The 25,954-nt window shown below is 49.0% G+C and overlaps 1 protein-coding gene across 1 annotated transcript in view; it reads right to left on the bottom strand.

The window, feature by feature from the left end:
- The window catches only part of VDR (vitamin D receptor), a 57,814-nt gene that overhangs the window by 7,587 nt on the left and 24,273 nt on the right, over positions 1–25,954 (bottom strand). Inside the window, exons 5-8 of the mRNA XM_066257997.1 lie at positions 15,260–15,390; positions 7,211–7,395; positions 6,853–6,973; positions 3,762–3,939 (exon numbers count right to left, since the gene is read on the bottom strand). Of these exons, the coding sequence (XP_066114094.1) occupies positions 3,762–3,939; positions 6,853–6,973; positions 7,211–7,395; positions 15,260–15,390 (615 nt within the window). The remainder of the gene's footprint in view (positions 1–3,761; positions 3,940–6,852; positions 6,974–7,210; positions 7,396–15,259; positions 15,391–25,954) is intronic.

The following is a 25,954-nucleotide window of genomic DNA, read 5'->3' as shown; positions in this document are numbered from 1 at the left end:
AATGTTATATACCCTGATCAGTTTTCACATGTGTGGCCGCTTCTAGGCACCTGCATTGTGCTCTGGAAATGCAGGATCCGGCCCCTCCCACCTGAATTCCCATGGTCCCTCTGGCAGGCCTCCCTAGAGCCCTTCTCTCTTCCCAGCAGTTGTTCACACGTCTATCTCTTCCATCAGACACTGAGCCCTGGGAGGATGGAGACCGTCCCTGTCAACTTTTATCTCTCAATTTATGTAAGAAAGCAGTGGGTTGGATATATGAGCAAGTGAATACAGAGGAAAAGGCATAAGAAGCACTATGACCCCCAGACCTCAGGCCCAGGACGGAGCCCCTGGAAGCGGAAAAGGCAGCGAGGCCGAAGGCAGCCAGCCCACAGGGCTGGGCTCAGCTGATTGCCCTGGTCTCTCACGCACCCCGCTTGGCAGTGAAACCTGGGACCCCTGGCTCTCAGACCCCAAACTGCTTCCGGCTCCATTTCCTCCATGCAATTATCTTGCAACAGTGAGGGAAGGAGATTTGTGGGGTGCAGACTGAGAGTCTGAGGGAGGGGAGGCGGGAGTCAGGAGCAGGGCCCTGGCCACACCACGGCACAGTGCACACCCAAGACAGTCCCTCCAGTCCTACCCCACTTTGGTCCCATGCCTGCTTTGGAGTCTCATCTTGTTCCCCCACCCCCTACTCACCCACACGTAAGTCTCATCCTGCTCTCCCCACACCCTCCACCCCCGCCTACAGGCAGCAAGATCAAAGCCACCAGGGACATAGCCACTGTTCTTTCACGTCTTGGAAAAACAGAACCCCCAAGTGCAGAAACCGGCAGAACCAGAGAGTTGATGGGCTGGCCCCACCTGGGTCCCACTGGAACCTGGGCTCTGGCCCCAGTCCAGGTTCAATATCACCTCTGTCTAGTCACAGAAAATATCCACATCAGTGTCCTCTCACTTCCCAAGAGCTCTTGCCAAGGCCTGCTCCATTTCTATGAGAATACATTCTGCTCCGGGACTTCTCAAGCCACGCTGGAGAGAGAGAGGTCAACCCAAGCATGTTCAGGACCAAGTTAAGTGGTTTTGCTTCAATAAATGGAGATCTCCAGTATGTGCTTCTGTTCATGTCACTTTGCTCATGGCTGCAGGGCTAGATGAAAGAACTCTGGAAGATGAGGCTTGAAAGGGAAGGGAAGGGGAAGACTTTGGCTTATCCTTGGGGAAAGAAATTGAAGGCCTGGTAGTGATATTTGTGTAAGGGTCTATGTGCCGAGATGAAGGGATAGGGGTCAAGGGCATAGGAGACAAATGGGGGTTTGAGTTATTTAATGCAGGGGGCTGCAATGGGGTAATCTGGTTAAATGAGTGACTTCCTTTTTAGGACAGGTTTCCCTTGTACACCACCCCAGCCACCTCTTAGAATCACCAAACCTTAGCATCTGGACAGGGAATTAGGTGTCCTTTCCTGCTACTCCCCACACTAGGCAGGAGAACTGCTCCCTTGAATCAGGATGAAAGCCAGTGCTACTGTGTATCCATTGGCACCTTGAAGTGTTTTTTCTCTAGCTGTTTACATAAAACAAGACTCTGGAACACAGGGAGTTTGCAAACAATAACATGAAGAGCTGAGGAGAGAGTTGGAACTTGTACTATGCGGAATGCCTTGTCTGTTCCAAGGAGAGGCTAAATCCCAAGTCCAGCGCACTGCTGAGCTCACAGGTAACACTCAGCAGCTTGCTGTGGCCTGCCGGCCAGAGTGGCCCTTACTGCATTTGCTACAACAAAATGTACAGTGCAGTAAGTGTCTCAACCCTGTTTGATGTTTTCTTCTTCTTTACAATTTTCACATTAATTCTGGTATTTGGAGTGGTGAGAGGCATAAAATAACCCAGAGCTAGCTGTCTCAGGGCATAAACAAACTGGGAAGTGTTGAGTTTAGCTTCGTGAATTATCATTATCTAGATCAGGGGTAGTCAACCTTTTTATACCTACTGCCCACTTCTGTATCTCTGTTAGTAGTAAAATTTTCTAACTGCCCACCGGTTCCACAGTAATGGTGATTTATAAAGTAGGGAAGTAACTTTATTTTATAAAATTTATAAAGCAGAGTTATAGCAAGTTAAAGCATATAATAATAATTACTTACCAAGTACTTTATGTCAGATTTTCACTAAGTTTGGCAGAATAAATCCTTATAAAACAACTTACTATAGTTAAATCTATCTTTTTATTTATACTTTGGTTGCTCCACTACCGCCCACCATGAAAGCTGGAACGCCCACTAGTGGGCGGTAGGGACCAGGCTGACTACCACTGATCTAGATAGTAATGCAGTAACATGGACAGTAATGGATGACTTCCCTAGATAGCAGAGAGATTCACAAAGCAATATATGGTACCTTGTTTTAGTTTCCATTCAGAACTGGCTATCGTCCAATTGTTCTCCCGGTTGTCTAGCACTGAATCTGAGCATCGGTATCTAGGAAGCATTCTGTTCCTGCTGCTAGAATTGCAACTGTGCCACTATTTAAAATGATGATAGTATTGCTTGATATTGATTTATTTCTGTATATTTCTCACCATACTGTATATGTATTTTAGACAATGTTCTAAATATAGTAAACTTATAGAAAGAAAGACAATATATATATATATATATAAAACCTCCTGACATAGCTACTAAAATGTCAACTGTTAACTCTTTTTTGTGTGTGACAAAGAAAGAGAGAGATACAGAGAGGGACAGAGATGGACAGACAGACAGGAAGGGAGAGAGATGAGAAGCATCAATTCTTCGTTGCAGCACCACAATTGTTCATTGATTGATTTCTCATATGTGTCTTGACCAGAGGGCTACAGCAGAGCAAGTGACCCCTTGCTCAAGCCAGCGACCTTGGGCTCAAGTTGGTGAGCCTTGCTCAAATCAGATGAGCCTGTGCGCAAGCTGGCAATCTCAGGGTTTTGAACCTGGGTCCTCCACGTCCCTGTCTGATGCTCTATCTACTGTGCTATTATTGCCTGGTCAGGCTCAACTTTTAACTCTTTTAAGACTATTTAATACTGCATGACCCTTTAAATATAAGTATTATACATGCCATTATTACTAAGACAATAAAACACATAAATGAGTGAATGAAATTTGTATGAATGAATCTATAACAGAGGACCTCTACTCCAGTAGAACCCTTATACTTATCCTTTAGGGCAAGAAGATCCCAGCATGGTTAGGGAATGGCCTTGGGTGAAGGACAAATGGGGCCAAGGATGCCTAGGTCATATATGCCAGTAAATCTGTCTCCCTCTAGTATTCCTAAATCACTTCACAAGTCTTAATGCCCAAGCCTTTCCCCCCTCTACCACTTCATCTTGGTTCAGAGTTGGGTGTGGAGGGTTAAAGACCTAACATGAGAGTTAAAACCAAGCCAGCTGGAATGGACACAGCCATGAACTAAGAGTTCCAGACCTGGTTTGAACACAATGGCTCCAACATTAGAAATCCTGGTATTGGCCACTGAACCTTTCTGGGCTTCTGTTTCATCATCTAGAAAGTGTGAGGGATGAAGAGCTTGCTGGTGTGGCCTCCCATGTAATGCTGGGTGGGCTGCACTTCCTAAAATACAGACTCCTGGGCTCATCCCAGAGATTTGGATTTAGAAGGGCTGGGATAGGGCCTCACTCTATTTTGAGAAGTAGTGGATTTGTGATCTCTAAGCCTCCTTCCAACTCATTCTAGGATTCTAACTCTGTTCCCCAGGTGTCCTTCCAAAGCTTCTTACCTGAACCCTGGGATATTCTTGGCAAAGCCAATGACCTTTTGGATGCTGTAACTGACCAAGTCAGCCAGATGGGGCAGCATGGAGAGCTGGGACAGATCTAGGGTCACAGAAGAGTCGTCTGAGTCTTCTTCGCTCAGATCCAGGTTGGAGAAGTTGGTCGTCTCCATCATGTCTGAGGCTGAAGGAAGAAGAGGAACTTCTTAAGGATACTTGAGCCAGCCTTCTTCCTGCTCGGCCCTGTGAGGACCTCCATGCACTGGCAGCTGGGCCAGCTGGAAATCCCACAGTGACCACCTCTCTTCAAGGTCACTCTTTGGCCCAGGATCCCTTCTATGATTTCCCTGTCTCTTCTTTCAGCAGAGTGAGGCAGTAAAACCAAAGATCACAGATATTCAGAAAGTGAGACTTCCTTGAGCCATGATTTCACGTTGCTGCGTGTTGTTCCTATTGATCTCAAGTTAAAAATGAATTTGAAACCAATAAACTTGTGGGACACAATGTTTAACCTCACTAGTGATCAAAAAATTGTCAAGTAAAACATCTACACTTTTCACCTATAAACTAGAAGCAGACATGTTTAAATGCTGATGCCAGTATTTACAAAGACTCAGGGAACTAGGCAATACTTGCGCAGTGCTGGGTGCCAAAGGAGGCACAAATCTTCACAAGTCAGCCAGGAAGCTATTTGACCACAGGGGTTAAAATCCTACAGTTATGCCTACTCTTTAACCAGTAATCCCACTTCCAGGAATTCATCACAAGGAAAAGATTCTGAGTAAGTACAAATATTTAATGACAAGCATACTGTTACCTTAATAAAAAGCTGGGAAACAATCTAGATATCCAAGGATAGGGGATTTAGGTACATTATTGTGCATTCACATGCTGGACTATCCTGGACTCTTTAAAAAAATACTCTAGATGCATACTGAATGACATGAAAATATGATACAATGTATTATTATTTTTTTTTAAAAAAAGAGCAAATTGAGGCCCTGGCCTGTTGGCTCAGCGGTAGAGCGTCGGCCTGGCGTGCGGGGGACCCGGGTTCGATTCCCGGCCAGGGCACATAGGAGAAGCGCCCATTTGCTTCTCCACCCCCCCCCCCCTTCCTCTCTGTCTCTCTCTTCCCCTCCCACAGCCAAGGCTCCATTGGAGCAAAGATGGCCCGGGTGCTGGGGATGGCTCCTTGGCCTCTGCCCCAGGCGCTAGAGTGGCTCTGGTCGCAACAGAGCGACGCCCCGGAGGGGCAGAGCATCGCCCCCTGGTGGGCAGAGCGTTGCCCCCTGGTGGGCATGCCGGGTGGATCCCGGTCGGGCGCATGCGGGAGTCTGTCTGACTGTCTCTCCCCATTTCCAGCTTCAGAAAAATACAAAAAAAAAAAAGAAAAAAAAGAAAAAAAAAAAAGAGCAAATTGCAGACTATGTGTGGCACAATCCCATTTCTGAATATATATGTGTTTAAAAAAATGGGAAAGGGCTATCCCACAGTGCTAACAGTGATCACCTTTGAATAGTAGGATTAAAGATTTTATATATAATTTATTTTTTATTTAAAGATTTTATTTATTGATTCTTATAGAGAGGAGAGAGAGAAGTGGGAAGCTACTATCTACTATAGATAGTAGCTGCCTCCTGTATGAGCCTTGACCAGGCAAGCCTGGGGTTTCAAACTGGTGACCTCAGCATTCCAGGTCAAAGTTCTATCCACTGTGATACACAGGTCAGGCTAGCTTTTTATTTTCTTAATGTCTATAAGGAACATGTATTACTTTTGTATGATAAATTTTAAAAAAATAAAAAATGTTAACTAGCTTGAATTTTCAAATAAATATATACCAATGTTTTTCAACCCCTGGTATGCAGACTGGTCTACTAGAAATTTTGTGCTGATCCATGAAATGATGTTGTATGAAGATTATAGACCTGCTGATCTTAGTCGAATTCACTTATGCTCAGGGTGATTTCTGCCTTAGCGGTCCCTGAAAGAATTCTCTTGTTTTCACCGGTTCCCAAGTATAAAAAGGTTGAATACGACTGTGCTATACTGATCATACCATTGGTTGGGGTGAGCATGTCAAATCAACCTATCAGAAGGTATCAAAACTCCTAAATAACATAAAATTATTATTAAAAACTGAAGTATAGGCCAATGTATAATATACACTGGCTCTCACTGATGCAAATGAATATGCCGTCAAGTGAGAGGGAGGAATTCCCAGGTGAGGGGTCCCATGCAGTGACCAGTGCGGGTGGGAGACACAATGTCTGGCTCCGCTGCCTTCTCCGTCCAGTTGGCATGGGGACTCTGGCCACCTATTCTGGGTCTGGGCACAGGTACATCAGTGAGTCTGAAGGGTTCTAGTTCCCCAAGCAGAGGGCAGCGGGGTTGGGTGAGCGGTGAGGGATGAAGGACAGAGCGGGGAGGGTGAGGCAGGAAGATAAAGGGGAAGGCAGAAAAAGAGCATAAGAGAAGAGCGAGGACGAGCTGAGGGGACAGTCCGTTAGAGGATAAAGTGGGCTGCAAAGGGACCCACGTGTTCCCCTTCCAAAGGCTCAGGCTCTGGTGAATATACTTAACAATACTGTTCTGTATATTTGAAAGTTGCTAAGAGAACAAATCTTAAAAGTTTTCATCACACACAAAAATCTTTGTAACTATGTGAGGTGATAGATGTTCATTTTTTCACTATGTTGTACACCTTAAACTTAGCAATGGTATCTGTCAGTTAAAAATGAATAAAACTGAAAACACTAAACAGCCCCCCCCCTTAAAGAGCCCAGGTTCCGAACATCATTTAAACCAGAGGAACCAGGTTGCCTCTGGGAGGGAGAAGCCCAGCTCAGAGAGGAAAGCAAGAGGCTCCACAGGCAGATCTTGCCTGGGGCCCCAGCTTGGCCTCTTTCTCAGCGTGGGACCCTCGGGCAAGTTCCACCTCTTCTGTAAAAAGGGGTTGTTTTGAGGACACACTGTGGCCCACAGTGTGACAGTGCCACTCTTCCATTGGTAGCCTAGGACGGACAGGTAGGGAAGCTCTGCTCTGGCCTCCTCTCCCTGCTCACTAGGGAAGGGTGCGACCAGTCCCGCGTACCTGGGGAGATGGTGTAATGATCTGAGCAGGAGGAGGAGTCGTCTCCGGAGAAGCTGGCCAGATGTTGCATGAACGGCTTTGATAAGGAGCTGCTGTCACCCCCATACCCTCGAATCGGTGGCTGGAAGGGAAAGATGGGGTATCCAGAAGCTCACGTTTTGGGGCCATCTTCCCACTTTGGCCCTGATCTCCGAACAGGAGCAGCTTTAAGGAAGTCCCACAGAAGGGGGAGGCCTCCTCCAAGTGAGAGGGATGAAGCAGCCTCCACTGTCCCCTCCCCACTGGGCTGGGATGCCCCGCCCCGCCCCGCCCTGCCCCCTGTCCCACTCCGCGTGCTCAGGGCAGCGGGCAGACGTACCCGGAAGTGGCAGAAGTCGGCATAGGTGGGGTCGTAGGTCTTGTGGTGGGCGTCCAGCAGGGTGGTGATGATGCGCTGCTGCTCCTCCGACAGCCTGGGTCGCTGGCTGTCCTTCAAGGCCTCCTCCTCCTTCCTCTTCAGGATCATCTCCCGCTTCCGCTGTACCTCCTCGTCTGTCAGGATGACTGTGGGTGGCAAGGGGGCATCCGGAGGGCTGGGCCGGCAGCTCCTCCGAGAAACCTTCCTTTGGTTGCTAAAGACACAAGACAGGAGGGCTCTCCCTCCCCCCACCCCAAATCCATGGGAAAGGGAGAAGAGGGGCTTCCTGCCTCAGGGGAGGCCAAATACACTCTATGGATGGAAAATTGGATTTTCCATATTAAAAGTCAGGCACATGAGAGAGGAAGAAAAAGAATCTGAGAGGTGGGGGTGGGGCATTAGGAGGCTGGACATCAGGGAGACAGGCTGTGAGAATCTAGGCAACCTGTGTGAACTCCCTGGGCTTTTGTTCTCTCACTTCCAGAACGACACATTTGGACCACATAATCTCTCCTAAGGTCCCTTTCTGTTCCTTCCTCCACAGAGTGTGTCTATGCGGGGTGGCGAAGTAAAATATCTCCCTTGAGAGATTGTTCTGAGAACTGAAGGCTACACCTTACTGGCACAAAGCAGCTGCTCATTTAACATGAATTCTCCCTCTCTTCCCCCTCTTCCCCCTCCCCATGTTTCCTATCCCTGAGGGAGACATTAGGGGAAGTGAGAGTGAATGAGACACCTGTAGACAGTCACTGTGTTGGAAGCTAGGCGATGCTAAGAAGACCCCTCTATGTGGCCATTCCCATGTCTAGCTGTCCAGGCATGGAACTCAGGCATCTGATCTATTCTAATCAACATAGAAAGACTTTTCATCTGTGGTTCTCTACAAAACAATACCTCCTTCAGCCTGTCCAGTCTTGAAATTTCTGCCTACGGAAGTTTTCAAGTCCTCTAGGAGTTCCTGATGATCACACCGCACCGCTCTAATCTGGGAAGTTCTCTCCACCTGCTAGCCAGGTGTGTGAAGATAGGGAGAGTTTATGCCCCTTCATGCTGTGCAGGGGCTTCCGGTGGTGCTGGGGCAGCTGCCTGGGAGGGTGAGGCAGGGAGCAGGGATGCCTGGCACAGAAGCTGGGCAAACAGACCTCCTGGCCGGGGCTTGCCGAGCTGACGGCAGGAGTGGGCACTGGGGCCCTCAGCCTGTAGCTACTTGCTCTGTGCTGGTGTTGCCAAGGCTTCTGCCCACAGAACTGAGGAGTTTCACAAGAGTCGGGAAAGGAACCAGAACCTCAGAATGGGTGGGTTCCAGGCTTCAAGAAAGGCCCATTGGCTCAGGCATGTCAGGTGGGGTGAGGATTAAAGTTGGAAGAGGGTGAGGGAGAGCCTCTGGGGGTAGGAGTGGGCAACTGGAGCCTCGGGCACCGCAGAAATGGGACGCCGGCAGCAAAAGATGGTGTGTTGCCTCCACAGCTGAGGTAAGCCATTCTAAGAGGAGGACTGGGAGGAGGCCACGCCCAGGTTACTGACTCACCTGCCCAAATTGCTGCCAACCCTCCTCCCACAGAGGGTGTCTGCTCAGACCCCAGGAGGTGAAGTGAGTTGGGAGAGGAAGGAGCACGGAGCATCCCAGTCAAGGCAGGGTGCACGGCTCTGGCCGGAGAACCCAAAGTTAGGTGTCTGGTCTTTCCTGCTCACCCAAGGGGTGGACAGAAGAGGCGAGGAGATTGGAGCTAGAGGGAGCTGGCTCTGCCAGTCACACCACGAGTGTCCACAGGCTTGAACCATGCCTTGTTGTGGCATGATGTCACTCTCCTGCTCAGAAACATTTCCTGAGTCCTTACTGCTCACCATCCAAACTAAAGTCAAGATTCTCCATGATTTCGCTTCCTCCTAACTTTCCAATGTCACATCCCAGTGCCTGTGGATGTAGCTTCTGCTCTGGTCATGTTGGGATTGCTGACCTGTGAATGTGACGTGCTCGCTCTTGCCACCATAGTTCCATTCCTGCTGGATGCCTGTCCAGCTGGGTCTTCTCTCCCCAGCAGCTGTGCTAGTTCCATCTATTCTCCAGCACCCAGCTTCCAGCTGGCTCTCTTTTACCATGAAGCCTTTCTTGGTTGCCCAGATATGCCCTGAACTCTCCTTTCTTAATTCTGCGGCATGCCTAGTTTTCCTTACACACATTGGCACCCAACTGCATCCCACTGTGTAATATTTATGGTTAGCTCAGTTTCTTATAAATGCCTGTACAGACAGAGCCTAAGAGATGCAAGCTCTCCTTCACTAGAACTATAGGCTACTTCAGGGAAGGGTCCACATCTTATGATTCCTATTTCTCCCCATAAAGGCTAGCCCAGTGGAGTTCCTGGCCATGATACTTGCTCAGTAGTCTGATATATTGAACTTTCAACACATCAACATGATTGTACCTACTATGTGCAAGACCTTGTCCTGGGCTCAGGAAGGACAGTGAGAGGTGAGCCAATACTACATGTACTCTCCAATGTCGGGAATAGCACACCCTGAATGCCAGTCAACTGGATAACTGATACTTACTTTTTTATTTAAATAATGATTACTGAAATATTTTCAGCACAGAATACCTTGTTAATATAACACCTGTCATATCATGTAACCTTTTCTTGATGATTCAGAGGCATCATTCTGAATAAGTACTGGACTTTGCAGCAACAAGGTTATGACCTAAGAATTATAAAGGGCTGTTTCCCTGCATGGCATGACTCAGCCTGCCACGATTTTGAGTTCTTGTGCTACATTTCCTGGCTTTTAGTCTCCCTTCCTCTGTTAAGCTATGTGTTGCTCTTCCTATAGGTGCCTGCCCCTGGAAATGTACCCTTTCTCCCATTAAGAATTACTTCAAATCTGCCCTGGCCGGTTGGCTCAGTGGTAGAGCGTCGGCCTGGCATGCAGGAGTCCTGGGTTCGATTCCTGGCCAGGGCACACAGGAGAAGCGCTCATCTGCTTCTCCACCCTTCCCCCTCTCCTTCCTCTCTGTCTCTCTCTTTCCCTCCTGCAGCTGAGGCTCCTTTGGAGCAAAGATGGCCCGGGCACTGAGGATGGCTCTGTGGCCTCTGCCTCAGGCGCTGGAATGGCTCTGGATGCAACAGAGCGAAGCCCCAGATGGGCAGAGCATCACCCCCTGGTGGGAGTGCCGGGTGGATCCCGGTTGGGCGCATGCGGGAGTCTGTCTGACTGCCTCCCTGATTCCAGCTTCGGAAAAATGCAAAAAAAAAAAAGAATTACTTCAAATCCTACTGATCAAGTTTTATGTACTAAAAAAAACCCTGTTAATAGAAATGGATAAAATAAATAGAGATTTTTATGTACTGGGAAAAATTCTAAGTGTTGCTTCTATATTAACTCACATAGATTTAGTCTTCATAACAACCACTTAAGGCAGGTGCTATTATCCCCATTTTTCAGATGAGGAAATTGAGACCCAGAGGCTATATGCCTTGCTCAAAGTCACACAGCTAACAAGTAGTGGAGCTGGTATTCAGGACAGGCCAGGGTGGTTCGAGAGCCCATGGTTATAACCATGACCCCATGATGCCTCTGAGTAGAATTAGCTATGACTTCTCAGGACCTGGGTGTTCAGTATTGAACACACAAAGTGCTCCAATCCATCTGAAGAGCGTGAAAAATTAAATAACGTAGCAAGGTTTGTAAATGATTTACTTTGAAAGGACAAAGTTAAAAAGATTCAAGTTTAGCATTATGACATTGTTCCTCTGGGTCACTGGTATCAAACAGGGATGCCCGTCCTGTGTGCAGTGCCAGGGGAAGCAATGCTGGGCTCTGCTGGTTTCAAATGGGGCCACAAGGCTCCCTCCAGGCCACATTGTCTGAGGACTGAATAAGTCATAAGTTTCTCACATATGCAGATGCTGTTGTGATTTATGAAATAAGTCATTTGCTTAAAGGGCTTATTAATTTCATAGATTGTCATTCTCTCAATAAATTGGTACTAAAAATGCCAGTACTATCATGTAAGAGAACATGTGTTTTGAAGTTAAAAGCCATTGACCTAGAATAAGAACAAATAGGTTCTGAAAAAGCATTTGATGGCTCTCCAAAGAACAAAGTGTATGAGCTGTGCACAATTAAGTCCTCATCTAATGTCTTTGATAGGTTCTGTGACTTGAAGCAAAAGGATATATAATGAAAACAATTTTACCATAGGCTTAATGATACAAACAAGAGTTGGTTCCCACTGCATCTCATCCATGTTATAATAAAACAACGTTGAATAAAACATTATTCAAAAATCTGCGGTACATGGACTTTGTGAAACCTGTATGGCTACCCGGTAGCTTTTCTCATTCTTTCTAAGTTCCTTGCCGAGTGAGAAAATGGCTTTGGGCAAGTTATTCCCATTCTGGAGAATCAAGTTAGGGAGGCAAGATCCAAAAGAACAAGCAACTTAAAAACAACCCAAATTGTCACTGGTAGCCTAAGGACAACATCAGGGAAGCAGACATAAAAGTTTCCAAATGAACGGCACAGGTTATATCAGGTTTGGAGGATCTTCCTGACCCATAGACCAGTGGGGCATGTAGCAATACAAAGAAGCTAACATTCAATCATTCAACACACATTTATTGAGCACCTACTATGTGCCAGGTTCTGCGCTAATGCTAGGTAGAAAAGATGTACAACTACAAGAATGTTAAACAAGCGCTTTGCAAGACAGGTCTATAAGAAGCAAGAACTCAGCTATAAAATTTCTTGGGCTCCACGGTCATAAAATCAACTAGGACTTGAAGAGAGAGAAAGGGAGTCTTTACTGGGATGAAGTTCTCTTCAGCTCATCCAGTGGAACCCCAGGCAATGCCTGGAAATGCACAACGGAGGAGCTGTGGCCCACAGGCGGCCCCTGAGGGGCAGTGCTGGGGTGGAGCCCGAAGGCTTGGTCTTTGGAAACAGGCCTAGCTTAGAATGCCAATACCATCATCTTATTAGCTTGGAGGTATGTTATTTAAATTCTTCTGAGTTTTCTCATGTATTGAATCTTACAAAGGATTTACATACTTAGGAATTGTAAGAGTTTAACAAGAAAACACATGTGCCTGACACATATGTCTCATGCGGTAGGTGGTCAGGAAGCATTCATTCCCAGGCTCATCCTCAGCCCCTTCCTAGCATCCAAGGAAGGGCTACCTCAGTTGCTGCTCTAGAAGCACCCTGGGTTTGTAGCTCCCTTCCAAGAGAGTCCTGGGTGTCCTGTGGTTTACAAATGTTGACACTGAGGCCTGACCAGGCAGTGGCGCAGTGGATAGAGCGTCGAACTGGGAAGCGGAGGACCCAGGTTCGAGACCCCGAGGTTGCCAGCTTGAGCACAGGCTCATCTGGTTTGAGCAAGGCTCACCAGCTTGAGCCCAAGGTCACTGGCTTGAGCAAGGGGTAACTAGGTCTGCTGTAGCCCCCTGGTCAAGACACATATGAGAAAGCAATCAATGAATAACTAAGGTGTCGCAACAAAAAACTAATGATTGATGCTTCTCATCTCTCTCCATTTCTGTCTGTCTGTCCCTATCTATCCCTCTCTCTGACTCTCTCTGAAAAACAACAACAACAAAACAAATGTTGACACTCAGTTGTCTCTAGGAGGCTAGGCCTTAGGGACAACAGCCAGCCCTGGTGACAAATGAGCAGCAGTCCTAGGGATATGAGCCAGGAGCTCCAGGCCCACACACACTGACAGGCCTCCCAAAGCTGGGCTGACCCGAGGTGCGGAACCACAGCTGTCCCTGGGAAACCTTCCCTTTGGGGCAATGGACTAAGAGCTTCGTGCTGGACCAAGGTTTTTATTTTAAGTGGATCTCTGGGGCCTATCCCTGAGTCAGTATAATTCCCTGCACTGGCATCTGACAGTGTGGGCATGGGCACATAGCAGAACGGGGGACATGGGGTTTTGTTGGGGAGGACCGAGGCCGCAGTTGGAGTGGCTGAGTCACAAAGCTGGTTGGGAGCTGTGGCGGGGGCGAGGCATCCACTTCTAGATGGCTGGCCCCCTACCATGTGGTGTACTTGGGGCAGAGACCCTGACACACTCCAGGCTGGCTCATCACCATGGGCGCAATGCTTTCTGTGGGGACCAGGAGGGACCTAGGTGGGGACACAGAGTTGGGTTCTAGCTTCAACTTGCTTTCTGACTCCAACCCTGATATTTTTACCTTTCTGGGTCTCAGATATTTCTAAGTGTTCATTCTGTTTCAAGTTGATAGACCACCTTCCCTCTGACATACAGGAGAGGGGGTCCCTGGGACATTCAGTGAGGCTGGCCCTGACTGGAATTCCTGCCTCTGGGTCTTACTGAGTCCCAGCAGTGTTACTCTGCGCTATTCTTGCTTGGCCGGAGCCTCAGGACCCAGGCTCCCTGCCCCTGGGAGGCAGTGCGTGCCGCTCCACGGGCCAGGACAGTGGCTGTGTGCACTGTGTCTGGCTTGCGTCCAGCCCAGCATGGCACGCAGAGCAGGCTGCACTAAGCCAACGTGGGAGAAGCCCCAGGAGGCACCCAGGTCTCGAGCCTCCACTGCTCCAGGATAAACACAGCAAGCAGGCGGGGCAGGGGACCGGCGCGGAGCGGTGAGCATGTCCAGGCCTGCGTGCTCTCGTGGGGGCGAGGAGGAACCTGGCCTGGAAACTTCTTCCAGGCTGCCAGTGTTGGCTGGGGAGCTGGGATCAGGAGTGAGGGGCTGAGACGTGTCAGAGGGGCCCTGGTCAAGGCCTGAGGAAACCCCAGGTGAGGGCTTCCACTCTGCATCTGTTTCCCAAGAGAGATTTATTTTCCCATTCAGGAAGAAACTTCTCATCTTGTTAGCCCTGTCATGTGACTTGTCTTCTTGTTCTGGGTACATCTTCCTTGCAACTGTCCTCCCTCCCCACTCCCCACTTGTAGAACAAAACAGTCCCGTAGCCAGGAGAGCCTTCAGGGGTGCCTGCCTCTGAGCATGTCTGCCTCAGCAGGGTCGTCAAACTTTTTATAAAAACCGCCCACTTTTGTAGTGCTGGTCAACTTGGTCCCTACCGCCCACTAGTGGGCGGTCCAGCTTTCATGGTGGGCCAATTGCATTGCTGTTTGGTTGCGAGGTAGGGACCAGGTTGACCAGCACTGCAAAAGTGGGCGGTTTTTATAAAAAGTTTGAAGACCCCTTTAGACCCTGTCCCCTGTGAGGAGGGCACTGGGTTGCAGACTGCAGACAAGAGTGCGCCAAGGGCAAAGCACAGAGGTCACCCACACCCAGGCCAGGCCAGTGCCCTTGCCTTGAGCCCCTGAAGGGCCTGGCTAGCCCCTCTCAGGATCTACTAAATCCAATGGCTTCTCTGGTTACCAAGTAACTGGTACTGGAGCTCAGATGCAAAGTCCAGGGTTCAAAACACATGAAATTGCCTGCCGGCCTTCTCCAGCCACAGAGCTGGGCAGGAGTCCTAAAGGATCACTTCTCTTTCTCCATCTGGATCTAGAGGGTCATCCAAGAGTGCAGTGCCCCCCTCACAACCCCCCCCCCAGTGTGCCATGGGCACCAGCCTTCAGACTTGCTCCTGGGCCAGAGTGGCTAGAAGGCAGGGGCAGGGTGGAACTCGAATGCCTGGCAGACTCTGAACACTTATTCTCCCCGTCACCTTCCCCTCCACAACCACAGCAGTTTGCTCCCTAATGGCCTAAGTACCCTGGGGTCCTGAGCCTCAGTCTTTATCCTCAGGTATAGGGATCTGTGAGCACAGTACTGACACTTTGCAGGACTCATGAAAGCAGTGCCTGGCCTCACGCTGGAGGGACCTTCCTGGCCTCTGCGACCATACACAGATCCTACAGAGGCTCTTAGGACCCTTGGTGCCTCTGCCCCTGGGGTTCTGGCCACTCCCCCTGGGCTGCTGGCCCCGGGTGCTAGCAGCTACAGAGGAAGGGCAGGCACAGCTCTCTGGCCAAGCCTGCATGAACGGCAGCCAGAGCCTCCCCTGCCCCCTGTCCCGCCCCTGGACACTCACACTCCTTCATCATGCCGATGTCTACGCAGCGCTTGAGCCGGCAGGCCTGGCAGTGGCGGCGGTTGTCCTTGGTGATGCGGCAGTCCCCATTGAAGGGACACGTGAACAGCGCCTTCCGCTTCATGCTGCGTCTGTCAAGAGAGGACATGCCCTCCATCGGGTCACAGGGACCTGCCCCCTGGGCCCCCGATCTCCATGTCTCCCACAGGGGACAGGGCTCAGGCAAGCCCTGGGCCCCGCTCAGTGCCCCCCCCATGACAGCAGTGCTCCCCTCCTCCCCCCACTTGCTCTGTTCCCGTCATTGCTGTCATTTACAGGACTTGACTCCCCACTCGTTTTGTTAATTATACAGGAAGTACACAGTGAATTAGCCTAGCAAAAATGATTTAAAATACTGAAATCTGCAAAGAGCCATTATGAGAGGCTAAGATGCTAGTCTCAGCCTTAGCTTTCTAGAGTCCAGAGATCTGTGGCTAGGGCATCCCTGATCTGGAGACAGATGTGTGCACAGGTGCCAGGAGAAGGGAGAAAAGGTCCAACCACAGCTTTAGACAGCAAGACAAACTGCCCAGAAGGAGAGGCCAGATGAGCAGGCGGGAGCCCTAAGGTTCTTGGCTTTCTGAAAGGCAGAGGAAGTAAGAACAGGAAACTGTCAAAGGTTCTTAGTTAGGAAGCCAGCACCCACCTGGTATCCACTGTAAAAGTGTGTCTGTGTGTGTGTAAGCTCATTTTCCTAATTCTGCTTCCTCTCCTGCTGCTGACCACACCACCTGGGAACCTGAGAGGCTGCACAAGGGCCACTTCCCTAGAGGCTCTCTGTCATCAGTGTCTTAGGGACTCTTCTTACTGTCCCCAGCCCCAGTAAGGGGAGGCCTCACTTTTTTGCCCCAGGACAGGTGACAGGATTTAGCTGGGGAAAGAAGGTGGCAGAATTATTTTCTCCCTGAGTAGCAGCATCTGCCAAGGAGCTGTGGAGATGCCCAAGCTTTAGAAGCAACGGCCCAGGCCTGACCTCTTCCCTCTCTGGGAGATGAGCTGATGATATTATCATCTCCTCCAGATGTCACACACTCCTTATGTTTTTTTGGTAAAAAAATGACTCACCGTTCACATTCACTAGAACAGACGTGGGGTTCAGGACAAACACACTCATCAGCCGACATGGACACGGGGGGCCCAACCCAACTTGACCTATGGGCTAGGGGAGCAGCAACCGGAGGGACGGCTCTGCTGGCCGTCACAGGGAGTCAGGCTCCAGAGGACCCGAGAGATTGTTAGTGTGCCCCCTTCTTTTATGGAAGGGACCACCAGTATAAAAAGAATCTTATTAGCAAGGTGATTCAGCAAGAAGTAGAGGCTCCCAAGTTGGAACCCTTAGGGATGTGAGGCTCAGCTATTAGCTTCCTGGATTGGTACTGCTCCATCCCCAGAAATTCAATGTGTTCAATGAAGCTGAACTCCCAGGAAACAGCTGCAGGCAGCTGGCTCTTGAGCACAGTTCAAGGTGAAGAACAACCCAGTGGTCCAGGAAGTAGCTGCTGTTGGTTTTGGAGCTTGGCCCCTGTCCCCTCCTGTCACAACTCTCAGTACCCAAGGGGCCAACCAGCAGACGGGACCACACAGGGAGGTATTCAATAGAATAGCCTAGGCTGTTGGGGGTGGTCTAGCCCGGAGTCCAGGCCCCTGAAGGCGCTGTCCTGCCCCTGCAGTGACTCCCCGGGGAGGGACCTATACCAGGCTTTTGCCAACCTTTATGAAAAGAGAAAGCCCTCTCCTTGAGCTTCCATACCTGCACTGCAGCTCTCCAGGGGACAGGAGAGTGTGGCAGTGCTCCGGGCCCTCTTAGCGCTACCCTGAAATGACATGCTATCATCACCACAGGCCAGGCCTCTCCACTCCAGGACGCCAGATTGGCTCCCCCTGCTCCTTTCCACTTTGTGGTTCTTGAGGCTCCACCTGTTACCACAAAATGCTCAGGCCCAGAATGCCCATAATTCTTTAAACCTACTCAAAGACCGAAGTTTCTAATTCAGAGCAAACTCTCATTTCCTTTTTTTTTTTTTTTTTTTTGTCTTTTCTTTACAACCAGGCATTTTCCCCAGGGGCTCAGGGGCTGCTATGTCCTCCCACCCACTGTCCTGTCTGGCTCAGAGGTCTTCCTGTTCGTTCTCCAGGGCCATGGGCACCAAGAGGGCCTGCAGAGGGCATCTCCAGACACATGAGCCAAAGCCCCTCGCCAGCCCCCGCTGTGCAAAGAGAGCAGTGTTCTCGCTTTCATTTCACCTCAGAGCTGTAGTATGAAGCCCAGGAGTATTGAGAAAACAGGAGGAAGAAGAGGTGGAGAAAGGGAGCTGAAGAGGAAGGAGGAGGAGAAAGGGGAGGAGAAGAGGGGAGTGAGGGAGAAAAGGGAAATGTTACCAGTGCTCTAGCCAGGCACTGCCTCACAGCAGGGCCCAGGCCTGTGGAAGAATGGCTCCTGTGCTTTCACCCTTTGCCACGCCTCGTCCCAAAGCCCACCAACCCTGCAGTGAGTCTCCACATCGTTTCAGCAATGCAGAAAGCAGCCTATACATTTATGAAGTTCTTAAATTATTATAATTATTTTTTTAAAAAGGCTCCTCTAAATGCAGAAGCAGAGGAAAGGCCCTGGAATTGTAGCTGGCAACACAGAGTTTGCACATCACGTGGAACGTCATCAGGCTCTGGAGTGAGGGTCAGCATCAGGGGGACGGAAGCTCTCTCGCCAGCTCCAGCAGGCAGACCCAGGTCCTTCCTGCAGCCCAGTTCCCAGAGCTGCCTTTCAGGGGTGTCTGGCTCAGCATGCTGTTTTCCAGAACACAGGTCCCATGGGGTCCAAGGCCTAGCTCTTCCCTGTTCTCCCGCCTTCTAAGGGCACTTCCACATGTGTGCTGTCCTCTAGAGTCTCCCCATGAGGGGTTGGGGCAGCCAGACTGGCCAGCTCTGTGCTTTGTCCTGAAGACCCACACCCTACCCTGCCTTCTCCACGTTAATTGCCTATGAGCTGGTTTGGTTTTGAGAAACAAGAGCCTTGGGATTCTATGGGAGCCCATTGCCTTTGCTGCTCCGAGCCTGGACCCTGTCATCCTGTAGACGGTTGGCAATTATACCCCTGCTCAGGAAGGGGGTAGGGGCGGTGCAACAGGCTAAATATAGATGCAGTTTCTAGAAAGTCAGGGGTAAGAGAGGACACTGACCAAATCTCATGCCAGAGACCAATTCATCAAAACATGAGAGACAAAAGCAAAAAGTGCCTGGGGCCAGAAGAGTCCCAGGCCTGGGACAGCAGGACCCTTTGCCAGTAGGTGACCGTGCCAGCAGAGACACGCCTTGCAAAACCCAAGTTGGGGCCAAGTATCAACTCTGTGCTTTGTCTCCACTGCTGCTCTGATGTCACAGAAACCTCAGAGCCTGGCCTGGATACAGGACCCTGATGGATGGAGCTCCTGACATGACAGACCTCTGTGGCCTGACAAGGGGACCTACACAGCCATTTGTATGTGGTGGCATCAAAGGGTTCTCAGGAGGTGAGTTTAAAAAATCAACTTTAATGGAAGATTGGTTAACAATGTGGTAGAGAGCACAGGCCTATTTTCTGGAGGGCAATTTGGCAATCTCTACTAACATGTAAAATGCGCAGAGCCTTTAACACAGTAAATCTACTCCCAGGAATTCATCCTGTGGGTAAATCCGCCCATGGGCTCAAAGACACTGCATAAGAGTGATTACTGCCACAAAGACTGCAGAAGCAGAGGAAGGAACCTAGGTGCCCATTGGTGGAGGCCTGGTTCACTACGGCAGAGCACAGCCACACAAAAGGACATGGTTCAGGACATAGAAAGAATGCTGAAATGGGAACAAGTTGGAAGAAGCGTTCTTTACTAGATAAAGGCAAGACACAGGATGGCCCGTTTAATATACTCCATCCCCTTCCGCCACTGCCCCTGCCACACACACACACACACACACACACACACACACAGTTACATAAAGAATTTGAAAGCAAACATAATGAGCTGGTAACAATGACAGCTTCTGGGAAGGAGACAGGGTCCTAAGAATTGGGTTGAGGAAGAGATTTGCTTTTCACTTATTTGTCCTTTTGAACTGTTTGCATCTTTTTCTTTCTTTAATTTCTTTTTTATTTATTTATTCATTTTTAGAGAGGAGAGAGAGAAGGAGAGAGAGAAGCAGAGGAGAGAGAGACAGAGAGAGAGAAGGGGGGAGGAGCTGGAAGCATCAACTCCCATATGTGCCTTGACCAGGCAAGCCCAGGGTTTCGAACCGGCAACCTCAGCATTTCCAGGTCGACGCTTTATCCACTGCGCCACCACAATTCAGGCGCATCTTTTTCTTTTTAACCATACACAGAAAAAGTATCTACCACCTACCCTAACTATGTAGCAATTTAAAAGGAATGACAGACTTTGGTTAGATTGATCTGCTGGGTTTGAATCCTATTACACAACCTTGGGCATATTACTTACTCTCCCCCATGCCTCAGTTTCCATGTCTGCAGAATGAAAGCAGACAGAGTAGGTCGGTGTAAGGAAGAAGTAAAGGAAGCAGGACTGGGCACAAAGAAAACTCTCAGTGAAGGGGAGGGAGAGATGCTGGCAGGGAGCGGTGTGGGAGGGAGTGCTGAGGCGGGCTGGAGAGGCAGTGTTTAACCATCCCGGTGAGCAGCTGGGAAACTGGAAGCCGATGCCTCGTCCTACACTTGCCCTGCGTGTGCCTAGTGCAGGGCTCTGCAGGCAGCAGAGGCTCAAACATGTTGTTGCTTTTCATGTGGTCTCCCCTGATGTCTAGCCCCACAGCCCTGTGCGAGTTGCCGTGCCTGCTGTCCGGCTGCTCTCTGCGCACCAGCCAGTTCCCACGGAGCCTCGGACTGGAGTAAAGGTCACTTAGAGCCTCCTGGCCTGGCCCTTCCTTTTTCACACCTGATGTTTAACTTCTGTTGCTCAGGGATCTTTTCTCAGAGACCCCCATGTTTGATCGCAGTCAAAGGGATCCCAGAGTCCATGATGGAGGAGAGAAAAGGATTATCTGTTCTCAGAAATTAAGACACCAAAAAGGGAGAATGGTAACACCTACAACTTGCTGAGAGCTTTTTATGCAAGTCCTTCACATATTATCTCCAAGGCTCTCAACACCCTTCCGGAATAGGTATCATCCCCATTTTCCATGTGATAAGAAAAGGCACAAGCGACATATTTTGCTTTGTGTCACACAGCTAATATATGTGAAAGCAGGGATTAGAGTCAAGAACTGTTTGATTCCAAAGCATCTGGGATTCTTACATAATATGGCCCTTATCATGCATCTGCCAGATGTCAGTCCCGGAGAGAGCAGCCGTCAAAAAATATGCCCCCAGCAGCCCAAGAGCCTGAAGCAGAGGTTGTTTAAAGGACTCCTCTGAACTAACAAGCCAGTGGGAGAGAGGCAGACCTGAGCTGTATGGCTTGGAAGTGTGGGCTAACATCTGGCCGTCCTGTGTGCTGAGCCCTACATGGTCACAGCAGAGTGGATTCGTGCCAGTGAGCCCTGATATGAGTGCTGAACTCCTAAAGAAATAAAACAGTGGCCAAAAAGAAATGTAAGATCCCCATCATATCTTTGCAGCTGCTTTGGCTGACAATTCCAGAGATCCTCCCTCTCTAGGCATTCCACCTTCTCTACCCAAGTTTCCAGCATTCCTCTTTGCCCATCCATGGCCCTCTCATTCTCTTCCACTCACATCCCTGAGCAGCTGCGGTGCGAGGCCGACGCTGAGCTGACCTGGACAAAGTTCTCTCCAGCAACACTGACTTTTTGGTGACTCATTCACTTGTGCCCACTGAATGGCCCATGCGGCCGCTCCTTCCCTCCTCTCTATTTATTTACACTATTGCCTTTTAAGCACTTTTGAGTTTTAAGTCATTGGACATCTGCCCCATTTCTCTGCTTCCTTTACACATCACAGTTTCTACACCCATCAGCTGCGCAAACCCTGAAAGCCAGAATATTCCTTGTGTTCCTGGATCCTCATCAGCCTCCCCTTTGCCCCCTGCACTCCACAAGACTGGTAAAAACAAGGTCCCTGAGAACCTCGGGCTAGCAATCAAGAAGGCATCTCCCCCTGCTGCCTTTGTTAGTTTGGCACTTTGCAACACACAGCTTCACAGTGTCTGATTAAGGAGATGTCGACAGGGATGACAGAGACAAGATGGAGAAGCAAAGAGTGACTGTTTCACAGTCTTGCCTTCCAGGACCGCCTCTTAAACTTCACTATAACCTTTATTCTCTTCCTCAAGGGGTCCCTCTGATTTTCTTCTCTGTACTTTAAACCTTTTCCTTTATATTAGAGCCTGGGCAAAGCCATTCATGACCAGAGATTCAGCTATCCCCATAGATTATCCACTACATGATATACTTGGTAGTAGACCTACATATTCTCCCCCCACCAGCCCTTACTGATGCTCTGGTTGTTAACATATAGCCAAGACATATAGCAATCTACAAGCCTGCCTGTGCCCTGGAAATATCATCTTTCTGCGAGGATGTCCATGCGTTCCAGAGGAGCAGGAAGGAGGAGCAACACGAATTAGCTTGAGGAGGATTGGCTCACAGCTGTCTCTAATTCCCAACCATACAGTAATAGAACTGTCCAGCTTGCATGATCACACTTTGCTTTCATTATGAGCAGTGGTGAGATTCATCCAGTTCTTACCGGTTCAGCAGAACCAATACCTAATTTTTTGTTGAGTTCAGCAAACCAGTTGTTAAAATGGCACTTGTAATCAGGGTTCTCTCTAAGGTGGGCAACTCGGCAGCCGCTCAATGTGGCAATCACAAATTTACATTCCTCACTCTTTTTTTTTTTTTTTTTTTTTTTTTTGCATTTTTCTGAAGCTGGAAACAGGGAGAGACAGTCAGACATACTCCCTCATGTGCCCGACCGGGATCCACCTGGCACGCCCACCAGGGGCGACGCTCTGCCCACCAGGGGGCGATGCTCTGCCCATCCTGGGTGTCGCCATGTTGCGACCAGAGCCACTCTAGCGCCTGAGGCAGAGGCCACAGAGCCATCCCAGCGCCCGGGCCATCCCCGCTCCAATGGAGCCCCGGCTGTGGGAGGGGAAGAGAGAGACAGAGAGGAAGGCGTGGCGGAGGGGTGGAGAAGCAAATGGGCGCTTCTCCTGTGTGCCCTGGCCAGGAATCTAACCTGGGTCCTCCACATGCTAGGCCAACGCTCTACCACTGAGCCAACTGGCCAGGGCCCCTCACTCTTTTTTAATGTTCATCTGTGCAACAGTGTATTCTAAGTGCCCATAGTAATGTTCATTCCATCGATAGGTGAAAAAAATTGCAAGTGAGGATGCCAATCAAGAAGCAATATGGCAATATCTTAAATAACAGTTTTATTGTTTTTTGTCAGGTAATATCTAATATTTTTGCAGTAATATTTTAAAACTCTTTCTTATAACATAATCTAGTTTTGTGTACCTCTTTTGTTCTCATTTAAGTATTAAATGCATGAAATAATGAATAATCTTTTGGTATATATATTTTTATACTTAAAACGGTCATTAGGGCAGAGAACCAGTTGTTAAATTATTTGAATCCCACCATGAGTCTTAGACCTGCTGGGATGACCTAGGTGTTTTTAAGTGCAAGATAGCTGGGACGTTTTGTACAGGGAAAATACATGTGTTAGATAAGCTTTTTTCAGACATGAGTTCAATGTTAATAAATCAATGATATGTATTAAATAAGGTGTCTTTAAACAGAAAACACACAGAAAACAAAGTTATGTATAGACCAATTGATGAAAATGTGAGTAGAGGCTCACTGTAACCTAATTCTGTATTTGCCCTTGGGGCCTTGATTATGAGTTTTGGACCTGTTGGGATGACCACAATTAGCTCCTAGAGCAGTTTAATTTGATATCTTAGAAGTCAATTAAACACTGCATGGCCAAATAGGATCACTGGTCTCCAGGGCTTAGAAAATAGCCAGTGACCCAACACTAAAGTGATGCTCCTTCTTTGCAAACTGCCTTGAAAAGGTTGAGTTGAAAGAAAGAACCTGGTTGCACTTATCTTTTTTTTTTTTCTTTTTTGTATTTTTCTGAAGCTGGAAATGGGGAAAGACAGTCAGACAGACTCCTGCATGTGCCCGACCGGGATCCACCCGGCACGCCCACCAGGGGGCGATGCTCTGCCCCTCCAGGGCGTCGCTCTGCCGTGACCAGAGCCACTCTAGCGCCTGGGGCAGAGGCCAAGAAGCTATCCCCAGCACCCGGGCCATCTTTGCTCCAATGGAGCTTTGGCTGCGGGAGGGGAAGAGAGAGACAGAGAGGAAGGGGGGGGGGTGTGGAGAAGCAAATGGGCGCTTCTCCTATGTGCCCTGGCCGGGAATCGAACCCAGGTCCCCCGCACGCCAGGCCGACGCTCTACCGCTGAGCCAACCGGCCAGGGCCTGGTTGCACTTATCTTGGTGTTCCCAAAGTTGCAGGGCTCCACACAGAGACAGTACTCAGCACTGACACTGAGACCAGGACTTCACAGATACAAGTGACAAGGGAATTCTTGAACAACTATTTAAACTGTACTGAAATGGAAAAATACTGAATAGAATTTGAATGAAGCAAAAGAGAAGTAGGGAAAGAGGGAAAGAGAACAAGACAAATTATATAAAAGCAGTCCATTCTTGTTATGTGCAGTAGTTACACTCTATAAAGTCAACTGGAATAGTGAATTAGCAAATACTGAGCCATGGCTTCCAGGGGAATAGAGGGTTAGGCTCCTGTGAGCCTCCAACCACAGCCTTTTCATCCATCAATCAATACATAACTGTTTTGTATGTTTTTGCTGTTTAAAGACACCTAACTTAATACATACATATTGTTGATTTGTTAATATTGAACTCATGTTTAAACAAAGCTTATCTAACACATGTATTTTCCCTGTAAAGCACATCACAGCTTTCTTGCACCAAGTAACACTTGACAGCACTTCACACCATGCTTGGGGGCCATCTGACACAGTGAAATCACCAGCAAAATGTACAAAAATGCAAAAGACATGTCGCTATGTTGACTGCAAAAGGACATTTGTTTATAGCACAAGAGCTGAAACAGAAGGCAGAACACCGCCCTAAGTTGGGAATGTGTGCATTGGGAGACTTGATTTCTCACCATTCTGCAGATGCCCACAAATGACCAAAAAATTGCTGCAAGTATTGGTTTGGGGATTACAAGCAAATTTTAGCAGGTGGGTAAATTTGCAAATACAGAATCCACAAATAATGAGGTTGACACGTGTGTGTGTGTGTGTGTGTCTCTGTGTGTATCGAGCAAAATGCAAACCAAACCACAAAAGAGATGCTGGCTCTTCAGAACGTGCAGCCAGGCTCCGTCATCAAGACAGGGACAGTAAAGATACAAGCAGACCGAGGGCAGGGTAACAAGACAAAAGCAGCACGCTGCCCATAATACCAGGACTCACGGGCAGGGGTCTTGGCCATCAGCCAGCACAGACTCTAAGGGGTCTTAGAGAGAGGGGGTAAGGGTGAGCTGCGGTAACAAAATGTGTCCACAGGCAACACAGCTACACTGTTGGTCTGTGGTGACGTGGATATGCAAAGTGCATTCCCCGTCCATTTTGCCATCTCCCACACTCGGCCCTGGGCATGAAAAAACCTGTCCTCCCTCTACCCAGACGCCTAACACAGTCTTGTCCCAAGGATCCAGAGCCTAAAGGTGCGTCTGAACGCAGCAAGCCCAAGTGCACAGAGATTTGAGCTACTCTAGTGAAAAACTGACCTCCAACGTGCCATAATCCAACTGGCAGCCACCTAAGGGTCCCATCTTCCAGAGCTGAACCCAGCAGTATGTGGCCTGGGAAGAGAGGAAACTTAGGGGTGGGGTCCATCAGTTAACCAAACAGCCCCAAGAGCTATTGGAGACCTTTGGGTTGCAGATTGGTGAGATGTGACCTTTGGTAAGAGTCTCCCTCTTGCCAGCTCCTAGCCCAATGTCTGGATCATAGATGCTTATTAAAATGTGATGAGGAATCGGTGAAAGAAAACACAAAAGGAGGGCAGATGGCTGGAGAAACTTTTGTTTAATTAGGGCAGGGTTCTACTAAGGACATCAGCATTGACCCATCACACTCAAAAATACTATATTGTACTTTATGTTTTTCAAAGCACTTTTATATATAATCTTGTCAACCAGATTAACTCTTGTAGAGGGATTAGATATTAATGTACCACGTGGTTACTGAGGTAACTGAACACAGAAGTCAAGATATCCGAGCAAGGACACACCATTAACCAATGGCCAGCTGTACAGCCCACAGATTCCTGACGGGTCTCATGATGGGAAGCAGGCCCTGAGTGTGCACCCAGACTCCTCCATTTTCACTCAGAAGCAGCTCCCCATTCCCAGACCCTCGTAGGAAGAGGTCTCTGTGGCCCCTGGAACACGCGGCCTGGGTGTTAAAAGGCCCACCCTGCAGAAGTGCAGGCTTCGAGCCACAGGAACAAGAGACGTGGCAACAGACCCAGAGCCAGCGATGCTGCTGGTCTGGTTCCCGGAGCTGGGGAGCAGGCTGCGGGAAGCCAAGCGGGCAACCAGTGCCAGGCCAAACAGGCAATTAGCACCCATAGAAACCCTGCTGCCCAGCGATTGCT

Source organism: Saccopteryx bilineata, chromosome 2, assembly GCF_036850765.1.
Source record: "Saccopteryx bilineata isolate mSacBil1 chromosome 2, mSacBil1_pri_phased_curated, whole genome shotgun sequence".
NCBI lineage: Eukaryota > Metazoa > Chordata > Mammalia > Chiroptera > Emballonuridae > Saccopteryx > Saccopteryx bilineata.
This window is presented reverse-complemented; position numbering and strand designations above follow the sequence as displayed.